Below are 11,972 nucleotides of genomic sequence, written 5' to 3' on the forward strand. Positions count from 1 at the left end.
TGCCTATGCAGGTCCACATCTCGTATAAACTCTAATATAACGGCTACATTCGGTACTTTGAAGATTTTAACAGAACTGTTAACGGATTTTATTATTATTTTTTTTTTTTTTTGAAAATTGTCATATTCGAAGCCGAAGCGCTTGCTTGAGGTGATCGACGCTTTGGTATTTGCCAACTGCCAACCTTTTCCAAAATACTCCAGACACAATAGTCCAACGGATTGGTATCTGGAAATTTCGGTGGCCACTGTGCGCTGGAAATGAAGCGAGGAACCTCATTTTGTAACCATCCTTGGGTGGCGCGTGCTGAGTGCGATAGTGCTTAGTTCTGTTGGAGTGTCCAAGGTCTGCGGTCAAAATGTTTGCGTGCCCAAGGTTTTAATACCACGCCTTCCAGAATATTTTCGCGATAAAATTCGGTATACGATCACCATGGCCGGCGCTTGAGTTCTGGTGGCCAACCGAAGATGCATATTTTCAGCTGACCTCTTTGTCAAGTGAACACGGTCATTTTGTTTGTTTACAAACTGCTGGATAACGAATGTTTTCTCATCGGAGAAAACCAAATTCGGCAGTTTACCACTTTCGGCTAAGCGAAGCAACTCTTGAGCTCTTTTGAGTCTATTTTCTTTCTGTTGTGGTGTAAGTTCTAGCACTTTTTCGAATTTCATTGACTTGATTGATTGATTACCCCGAGCTCATTTTTCAATATTTGCCGGATGGAATATTGCGATATGTTCAGCTCACGAGCCATTTTTCGGCCACTGCGAGGCAGGTTTCGATCAAGTCGCTTCTTTACTTTTCGAACCATTTCTGCTGATGTTGCTGTTTTCTTCCGTTCACTTCCTTGACGTCGGGCTACGCAACCAGTAACGAGCGATGGTACGAGACACAAAAGATTTATTCACATTTAAATGCTGGAGTGCTCTTACGATAGCCACTTGTGGTTTTCCAGCCAAATATAGAGAAATCACACTATCACGCTTAAATTCCATCACGAATAATTTTTTTCTGGAAAATTCTCACCAAAATGCCTTTGTACGCTTGTAAACAATGTAATGAGCTGTCACTGGAATAATTTTAAAAGCCGTCGGACGAGTGGCTTACAAATGACAGCAGTCTGAAGTTGGTTGCAGTTTTTTCATCTCACCCTCTCCAGAATAAAATTAACGACATTCCCATACAAATTTTCAAAGTCCATATAGCTCTTAATATTTTGAATTTTTAACATTTATTTATTTTTTTATTATAATTTCATAATGCTGCTGTGTCACATCTCATTTATAATCTCATTATTATTTTATATTTCTATTTTTTTTTTTGTTTAACTCTCAACACAACAACACAACTACTACTACTACTACTACTCCCCCTTAATTTGAATTCAACAATTATTACAACAACACATAAAATTTATCAAGTTGCCTATGTTTCAGCAACAATTCCAATATAGTCCATCACCGCATCAGCACGGTGGCAGTAGTACACCGCAACAAAGCCAAACACCACAACATCTGCAACAACACGTAGTCCACATACAACAACAGCAGCAGCAGCAACATCATCAGCAGCAACAGCAATCGCAGCATGCGCAACATATCCAACAGCAACAGGATGTTGTTACCTCGTCGAGTCAGCAACAACAAGTTCAACAACAGCACGCCAGCAATTCAGCCGCAGCGGCATCGCAACAGCAGCAACAACAAATTCAGCAGATCTATCACCATCACAGTACACCCGAGAGAAGTTGAGAATCACTGCAAGTGGTACCAGCAGCAGCTACAGTTGCGGCCGCTGCTGTAGCGGCTGCGGCAGCAGCAGCCAATTTAAGTATCGGCGGTGGACATCATCATACTACAACAACAGTAACACATCAGCAACACCATCATAGTGCAACCAGCTCCGCCGTCGCCAACAAACGCAAGAAAACATCAAAATCGAAACGTTGAACGCTGTTGGTGGCAACGTTTCAATTTCTCACACAGAAGAGCAAAAGCAGCAACATTGTTTTTGGGACTGATTGACCTATTGATAACTACACATACACACGTACCGAAAGATAAGGCAGAGAGACAGACAGGATATACATACAATTTATATATATAAATATAAACAACAACAATTTTAATCTGAAAGAATAATACAACAAACCACAATTCAAAACGGAGTATAACAACATCAAGTTATAAGAGACACTAGAATCTAAATCCGAAGAATTATTGTGTAAAATGGAAATATTTTTAAATTATATTTAATGAAAACAAAAAGAAAAAAAAAACAGAAAAAATCAACAAACAATATAATTATTAATAATAAATAATTAAATCAAATCATGAAGAATTAAAACAAAACATGAAAATAATGTTAAACAAAAGAAGCAAAAAAAAAACACAAAGGAAAAACATAATAAAATCAAACAAGGTATACCAATTTATTTAGATTTAACCAAAACCAATAACAACAACAACAAGATACCACAATCTTCTAACTTCTACAGCAAACTGAATAGACACTTAAATTTTCAAAGAATATCAATTCACATTTTTGGTGACTTCAACAACACTTGCAAGGAAAACAATTTACTTCATTAAAATACGACGAAACGTATTCTAGATTGGAACTCTCAAAACCACAAATTGAAAACAATAATCAAAATGTCAATACTTTATGTTTTGGAGAATGCAAAGTAATTTTTTGGTGGTCCGAATTTTAACAGAGATCACAACAACCAACAACCATATGTTTTGGGGTCTCTCCAAACTTGTTTGATGTGATCTTTGTTTATTAGCCTCCCCCCGCCCCATTATGACTGACTGAAATGAACCGAGGTAAAATGATGGCTCCAAAATAAATTGTCTCTATGTTTCCCATTTTTTTGTATGATTCATGAGTTATAAAAGTAACAGCTGGACAGCAGGATGCGGATGTGGATATTATTTGGGTGTTTTTACTTTTCTTTTCTCTAATTTTAAGGTTTAAGTTTATTATTATTTTTATTTAAAAAAGGAAAACTATTATTTCATAATTTTAAGTATGGATTTTTTTTATAAGAAATAGAAGAAAAAAAAGAACTATTGTAATAAAATACTACAACAACAAACAAATAGAGTTAACAGCAAAGAAAGATTTATTTTAAATGGAGTTTATTTTAAATGTTTTCTTCTTGCGTTTCAATCATTAGTTGTAATACCAAACAAACAACCAATAACCACAACTCACTCAATACCTAAACTAGCCTATACGATAATAGAGAAGAAAAAACAACAACAGAGAAAACAAAACAAAACTGTTATTTAATTTAAAACACAAACAAAAAATGTTCATTATTTTCTTTAAGAATTTCCTTTCTTCTTTTTTTGTGTGAATTAAAAGAAAGAAACAAACATATGTAATTATAATTGTTCCATTTTTTTAGATATTTTTGTTGATTATTTTTGAAGAGGAGGTGTTATTCTATAAAAAAAAAACTTGATTTTTAATTGGAAATTTCAAAAAAAAATCATAACCATTTCAAATAAAAGGAAGGGATCTACAATGAATTACAAACATACATACATATATTTCTATACGAATTTTTTGTGAGCTACTATCCTATTATATACATACAATTTGTATTTTATATAAATAAATAAATTTTCTTGAGTTTTTTTGGTATTGTAGTAGTGTAGCATTATAGTTATTCTTTAAATGTAATATCACATAAATATAGAATTCAAATTACCACAAAAAAGAAACTTATTTTTAGCGGAGTATTTTCAAAGTAATGAAAACCTCTACTTTGAAAGCCCATCTTTAAGAATAATTTAAAAAAAAACGGTATTTTTTCTTCATCATTTTTCAATAAAAAGCTTTAAATTTGTTTAATTTAACAAATACACGAATTACTCTTTTATTTTTTGTTAGGTTTTCTTGTTTTTTTTTTTTTTTTTTGGTTTGGGAAGAAGTTCAAATGTGCAAAAATAAAATCTTAAAATTTACCCACTGGATTTGCATTGAAATTGTCATATCCATTACTGATACTTCAAACAAATCCTCTTAAAGTAGGTTAACCCTGCGAAAAGTCTTAAAGTAAACATGGGATAAGTTGCCTTCCAAATTATTCTTTTAATTTTTGTCAGATCTTTTTTTTTATTTAGAAACATTTTAAAATACAATAATGTCCCACGAATTTTGGGAATTAGGTTGGAAAATATGAACAAAGCTTTAAAGGAGAAAATATTTTTTTAAAGAAAATTCAAAGTCAGCGCAAATAAAATATTAAAAAAATATGTGCAAAACTTCAAAAAAAAAAACCCTTTTTAAGGAAAATTTGCGGCAAGTCGAAATTAAATTTCTTAATTTTCTAAAGTTTAAATTTTAAAAGCATAGCTATTGCAATAAAAATGAAAAATCAACCCCGATTAAATTCTTTTCTTCTCAAAGTCGATTTAAAGAAAATCAAAAAGTTTGGCTATGATATCAAAAAACAAAAATCTTTGAACAAAAAACTGAAAAATTCTCATTTTCAATTCAAAGAGAAAAAATTTCAGGCAAATTTTCAAAGTATAGCTAAAGCAAACTTCCAGAGTGGCAGTAAAAATGAAAAATCGACTTATGAACCCTCGATTAATTTCTTTCCTTCTCAAAGTCGGTTTACAGAAAATCAAAGAGGTCGGTTATGATATCAAAAAAAAAAAAAAAAAAATTAAAAAAAACTGAAAAATTCATATTTAAAATTCTTCAAAGGGGGAAATTTCAGGTTAAACTAAATTTTGAATAATTTATTTAAGTGATTTCGAAAATTTTTAGATTTTTTTCAATTTTTTTTTCTTAAAATGTGATTTTTTTACAATTTTCACCGAAAAAAATTAAATATTTTAAATGAATTTCCAAATTATCCAGATTAATTGTCAAAATAAGTTGATACTTTCCAAGATTTCGAATAAAGATTTTAAATAATGCCATAGTTGAGAAAAGCAGTTTCAGGTAATTTTTTGATAAAAATTTTAAAATATTAAAAAAAAAAACGATATTTTAAGTTTGAAACAATCTGTAAGTTTTTTTTGAGCTTAGTAAAGCTCCATTATATTTTTCCATATTGATAACAAGAACATTTTTAATTTAAATTTTTTTAGTGAAAATTTTAAATTTTTTTTCCAAAAAATAAGCTTGAATTAATCTGTATAATGAAAGAATTTTAAATTTCAATAAAAAAAGGAGTTAAAACAAACGTTTTTTTGTTTTTTTAAAATAGTAACTTGTTTTAATTGGAAATCGACGATGAGAACTATTTTGACTTTTTGAAATAAACTTGAAACATGCTACTTTGGGTCCCAGAAAACTTCCGCCATTTTATTATTCCAAACATTTTTGAAAAAAAAAAAATTCAAGGTCTGCAGATGAATTCAAATTGAATAAAATTTAAAAAGTGATCTTAAACATCTATCAAATTATTTCTTGTTTTTTTTTTTCTCAGCCAGATGTCAAAATAGTGTGTAGTTTATATCAGCCAATAAAATCTTAGGAAACAATTTGAAGGTTTTTAAGCTAAGTTTTCTATTCCCGTTTCAAATGTTAACCGAATTTTCATTCAGGAAATCAAAGATTTTGAAAAAAATTTAAATTATTTCAAAATAATATTGAACTACCTTTTCTCTTCAGAAACAAACTAAGAAAGTTTTGCTTTTTTTGACTTTTTTTAACTTAAAAATTTAGGAAGAATTTATTTATATTTTCATATTAAGTCTTTCAACCGGTTTTGAATTACAAAAGCAAACATTTGTAACAAAAATAGAAATTGTGCTAAAAATTTATAGGTTGTTTAGTAACGTCTCAAAATATTATCCAGACCAAATTCTCAAGCAGAAAATCAAGAAATTAAAAAAAATTAACTTTTTTTATAAGTATCTTCTTAAAATACTTTCTCTCTTTAGAAAATGAAAGGGGAATCTTGAAAGTTGTGTTTTTTTAAAAATTCTTGAAAAAAGAAACGTGAAAAAATTTTTGGAAAATCCTGGAGGAATTTTATATTTTCAATCATATTTCAAATACAATTTTATTATCAAAGTTTGTGGAAGTGGAGACAAAAATGGCTTAAATGTAAACACAAAATTTAGATGAGAAGTAGGACATTTTAAGTAGTAGAGATCGATTCCGAAGACTTAATTTTGGTATTTTTCGTATAATTAAAGCGGAAAAACGCCATTTTAAATGTTTTTTTTTTTTTTTAATTTTGAATTAAATGTAGAAAAATGAAAAATATGAAAAAATTAATTGGAATAGCGTTTTCAATTTTGTATTGTATTTGAGAAGCAGACCGTCAAATACATGTTTTAGTTTTATTACAAACCAAACCAATTCAATATCAATTTTATATTTTGTGAATTTTAATTCAAAATGGTACAATTATAAAAGAGTTTCCGAATATTATATTAAATAACAACTAAAGATTCTAAATGCATTCTATTGGACTTTGTAAAAAACTTTCCTTAACAAGTCTTCAATAATTTTAGTAAACAATATCCATTTAGCATCGTTTTCCTCTGGCTTGGAACAACACCACCTCTTCAAAAACAAATCAATTTTTATTTTAATTTTATAATATTTTTTTTTAACTTAATAATTTTCTTAACTTTCGATTTCTTAAATAAACTAAGTATTTTTTTTCTTTACGAAATGTAATATATTAATAACATAGAACTCCGATCCCCCCGAAAGCATATAAAGAAGATATAATAAACAGTTAATAATATACAAAAAAAAAAAAAAAACCACTCGAAAAAGAAAATTCAATTTAAATGTAATATAAATAGAATTAAAAATAAAAAATTAATAAAATAAAAACAATCCCCCCAAACCTCCTACACTAATATTTTTTCTGTAAACTAAAATAATGTTATAATTTTAAGGAAAATTCTCTTTTTTGTTTAACATTTTGATGAAATAAACTGTAGTATAAAATACAAAATAGTGAACATTATTGATTTTAAGAATAAAACGAAAAAAAAAAACAATTAAAAATATTATAAAATATAATGAGAAGAATGAAAGAAAACACCCCCTTACATTTTAGAAAATTAATATTAAACAAATGAACTTTAAGGCTTAGGCGATTAAGAATATTATCGTTATGAAACAAAACACACCACACCACACAAAGAATAAGAGGAATAACAACCAACAAACAACAACAACATTATGGAAAGTAACAGTTTAATGGATTATAAAACAACAACACATAAAACTACAACAACAAAGAGAAACAAACAAAAAAATTAAAATAAAATAAAATTAAAAATTATTCAATAAAAATAATAATTAAACATAATAAAAAGAAAAAATTGTAGTGTTTGATTTTTCACTTTTAGCTTCGGCTGATATTCGTTGTGGGTTAAAAAAAATGTATAAAATTGAATAATGAATTGAATGGTATATTGACGGCACAGATGATATGTCAGAAACTCTGACGTATATGACATACTTTTCCGAGGTATCATACATACGTCGAAAAAGTCGTAAACCTAGACAAATAATAAGAGTTTTTGACAGAAACGTGGTGGTTGAATACAAAGGCATATAATAAGATGGGACATTTCATTTTTGTATTTATTCAATAGATGGCGTTGGTAGTGGACAAATATGTTATGACACCATATCGTAAGATAGCATTATGTTATATTGTTTATCATATCTGTTGATTTTCTCCACAGCTTAACGCCATTTTTTCGCGATATCGGAATAACATATTTCTTTAAGTTTTCTAATATATTTTTGCCATGTCGTCGGCCTTCTATTGCCTGATCGAGACACTAAAAGGGAATTTGCAATTCGTGCAATCTTTACAGTTTAATGTCATTGGAACAAAATGCCAGCCTCAGGTTTTAAGCTTTCCGAAGTAACTTTGAAAGGTTTGAAAGACTTACACAAGGAAACTAACCTCACCTTAAGATCAGCGAGATTTACCAAGCAACTTTGGATATATTATGTGGGATACTACAGTATTTTCGAAGTATTTGACATTTTATACTTTTTCTATGTTTTATACACGTATTTGACGTTTACAACTTTTCGACAGTCGAAAACCTAAAAACTGTCCAGCAGACCATCTCTGATTGACGGTGAAATTTGTGAGTCCAAAAACTTACGTGACAATTAATTTTCAACATATGCACTTTGCTTGCGGGGAGTGACCTTCGAAGACCGATATGATGGTCAGTTTTTTTTTCAGACCGAATTTAAGAACTGTCAGAGCTGAAATCGAGAGTTTTTTTTTTAATATTTCAGCTGCAAATAATGTAAATAATTTTTTAAAGGCAACCAAATTTTCGAAACAAATTTTTAAGGAATTTTCGACCAATAAAAAGAAAAAAATAAATTTTTTAAAATTCTGCTCGACCAAAAAATGTCGAAATTTTTACAGAAAATAATTCACCTCATAGATCAAAAATTGATCATACAATTTTGTCCAAACTTTACAAATACCTAATATCAGTATCAGTGACAGGCCATGTGTGAAAATGGACAGTATCGTCCCACTCCATCAAGTGTCTCCCCCACAAATAAGCGTCCGATTGTCTTCAAATTGTTCACATCCAAATATTTCTACTAACACAAGGTCTGATGTGAAGAAGGAATATATCGGTCCACTCCTTCTGGTAATTCCCCCACAAAGCGTCACAATTTTGAATATTCATGAAGTTCACGAAAAACACGAAATTAACATCCGATTCCATTTAGACTTGGCACATCTCAATATTTTCATAAACACAAGATATTTTATAAATATGGTAGAGATCGCGTCATTTCTTCTGGTACCTCCCTCACAAGGGGTCAAACTTTTGAATAACCAAAACGATCATAAAATTCAAAATAAGCATCCGGTTCTCTTCAAATTACACACATCACAATATTTTTATTAACCCAAGGTCTGGTGTGAAGATGGTATATATCGGTCCACTCCTTCTGGTACCTCCCTCACAAAGGGTAACAATTTCTATGAAGCTCATAAAACACGAAATTAACATCCGATTCCATTTAGACTTTGCACATCTCAATATTTCCATCAACACAAAATCTGTTATAAAGATGGAATATATCGGTCCACTTCTTCTGGAACCTCTCCACAAAGGGTCAAAATTTTTAATATGCATGAAACTCATAAAACGTGAAATTAACATCCGATTAAATTCAGATATGGTACATCTCAATATTTCCATCAACACAAGATCTGCTATAAAGTCGGTACAAATCGGACCATTTCTTCTGATATCTAGTCCACATAGGGTTCACGATTTTTGAAAAGTAAAACGCTCAATCTTCAAATATCACACGCCAAATATTGTTTTGCTAACGCAAGATCTGTTGTGAAAATGATATACAGGGTGAGATGAAAAAACTGCAACCAACTCGCCCGACAGCTGTCAAAATTATTCCAGTGACAGCTCATTATACTGTTTAGATGCGTACAAACGCATTTTGGTGGATTGGATTTTTTTATATTTTTATTTATTCTAGATATATTTTAGAGATTTTTAATTAATGTCGACAATTACATATGAATGGTATGTATTAAATTTAATTTATTTTTAAATAATCAAAGTTTTATAAGTTTATAAGATATTTTGAATTTGTTTTAGAGTCCAAAGAAGAAACTCTTAATAGAGGAAATGAAATGAAAAAATGTTTTGATTTCAACAAATTGGACAAATTGTTCAACAACCAGGTGGTAATTTCGTAAAAAGATGGCCAAGACGAAATAATGAAAGAAGCAACAAACAATCATTGTACACACGAAGATTGAAAATTCGGCATAATTTTTAAATAAAGTAAAGGAACCGTCAATATTAGAATAAAATTGTGGTTTGTAAAAGTTCTTATACATTCAAATCGCCTTAACATTTGTTTAATTTTAATTTTTACTCTATAAATTAAAATGTTTATATACATAAATCTTAATAAAAAAAATCAATCTTTGTTAGTTTCCCAAAAAAAAAAAAAAAAATATGGAAAGATCAAACATCTTTGTGAATATAGCTTTAGAATTAATAACGAACTACTTATCAAAAATATATAAAAATAAAATATTTTAATCAAAATATAATAAAGTACGTTTTTTTTTTAAAGAAAAATAATATGCATTACAAAAAAAATGTAATTTTTATTAAAAATATCTACAACACCATGTAAGAATAATAAAAAGCTGAACCCTCCTTCTAAACCCACGAAACGAAAAAAAAAACAAAAATATTCAAAAAAATTAAATCTAACAACTTAATTTTACATAGTATAAAATAAAAAAATGTACTATACATAAATTTTTTTTTCATTTAAAAAAAAAAAAACATTTATCAAATTATGAAAAAAACTCTACTCTTAATATTTGTCCTTTTAGTGAAAGCAAGAAAGTATTAACCAAAATGAATTAAAACGATACTTTTATTTTTAAAACAAAAATATATTAAATGTAACTATACAAAATATTATGATTAAAAATAAAATCAATTATTAAATTATAATAAACAAATAAAAAGATATCATGAAAAAAATATTTATTTTAATCAATATTTACGTTAACTCTCTTCTACAAAAATGTTTGATCGTAGTTTTTATAACCAGCCACATAAAATGGGACAGTGGCACTTCACTACGAATTAGACTTGTTTCTATGCTGATTTGAAAATTTGCAACAAGTTTTCCTGAAACAAAAATAAATGCATTTTTCACTTTAAATTCTATTTCACATTAGTCGAAAGAATGGGTATCAATCTGAACAGACAGGTCCAGGGCTTAAAGTACGACTTTACATGGTGACATAAAAAAACTACAACAAAGTCAAACGACATAATTTTTAAATTTATTTATAAATTTTATTGAATGAAAGCAAAAAATATCGGAAATATCATCAAATTTTAGAATAAGTTTATATTTGTTCGAATTGGTCACCTTTGGCACGAATTATGACCTTCAAACGGCCAATAAACCGCCATACGCCGCCCGAAAGTTGCTCTGCGGTATTTTGACCCATTCCCAGCGAAGCGCTTGCTTGGGGTGATCGACACATTGGTATTTTTTAGTGCCAACCTTGCTTTCCAAAATACTCCAGACGCAATAGTCAAATGGATTGGTATCCGAAGATTTTGGTGGCCATTGTGCGCTGGAAATGAAGCGAGCAACCTTATTTTGTAACCATTCTTGAGAGGCGCGTGCTGAGTACTGTTGGATTGTCCAAGGTCTGCGGCCAAAATGTTTGCGAGTCCAAGGCTTTAATACATCCTCCAGAATATTTTCGAGATAATATTCGGCAATAAATTCTAATGCCATGGGCTGTTATGGCGGCCCACACCATTACCATGGCCGGCGCTTGAGTTCTGGTGGTCCAACGAAGGTGCACATTATCAGCGGACCTCTTTGGCAAGTAAACACGATCATTTTGTTTGTTTACAAACTGCTGGACAACGAATGTTTTATCATCGAAAAAAAAAAAAACAAATTCGGCAGTTCACCACTTTCGGCCAAGCGAAGCAACTCTTTGCCTTTTTTGAGTTTATTTTCTTCCTGTTGCGGTGTAAGTTTTTGCACCTTTTGGAATTTTAATGGCTTTATCCCGAGTTCATTTTTCAATATTTGCCGAATGAAATATTGCGATATTTTCAGCTCACGAGCCACTTTTCGGCCACTGGACGCGGGTTTCGATCAAGTCGCTGTTTTTGCTTTTCGAACCATTTCTGCTGATGTTGCTGTTTTCTTCCGTCCACTTCTTTGACGTAGGGCAAGTATCACGGTAACGAGCGAGCGACGCAAAAGGTTTATTCACATTAAAATGCTGGAGTGCTTTAACGATAGCCACTTGGGTTTTCCTGCCAAATATCAAATTCCATCACGAATAATTTTTTTCTGCAAAACTCTTAGCAAAATGTTTTTGTACGCTTGTAAACAATATAATGAGCTGTCACTGGCATAATTTTTACAGCTATCGGTCGAGTGGCTTAGAAATG

The 11,972-nt window shown here is 30.0% G+C and overlaps 1 protein-coding gene across 4 annotated transcripts in view; it reads left to right on the plus strand.

Annotated features, from left to right (window-relative positions):
- Nucleotides 1-7,237, plus strand: part of LOC101900151 (putative uncharacterized protein DDB_G0271606) — a 255,183-nt gene extending 247,946 nt beyond the window's left edge. For all 4 annotated transcript variants that reach the window (XM_059131179.1, XM_059131177.1, XM_020036806.2 and 1 more), the window contains one exon: nucleotides 1,422-7,237. In XM_059131179.1, the coding sequence (XP_058987162.1) occupies nucleotides 1,422-1,751 (330 nt within the window). In that variant the 3' untranslated portion in view covers nucleotides 1,752-7,237. The remainder of the gene's footprint in view (nucleotides 1-1,421) is intronic.
- The last annotated feature ends 4,735 nt before the right edge of the window (nucleotides 7,238-11,972 follow it).

The sequence above is a fragment of the Musca domestica genome, unplaced genomic scaffold, assembly GCF_030504385.1.
Source record: "Musca domestica strain aabys unplaced genomic scaffold, Musca_domestica.polishedcontigs.V.1.1 8, whole genome shotgun sequence".
NCBI classification, from domain to species: domain Eukaryota; kingdom Metazoa; phylum Arthropoda; class Insecta; order Diptera; family Muscidae; genus Musca; species Musca domestica.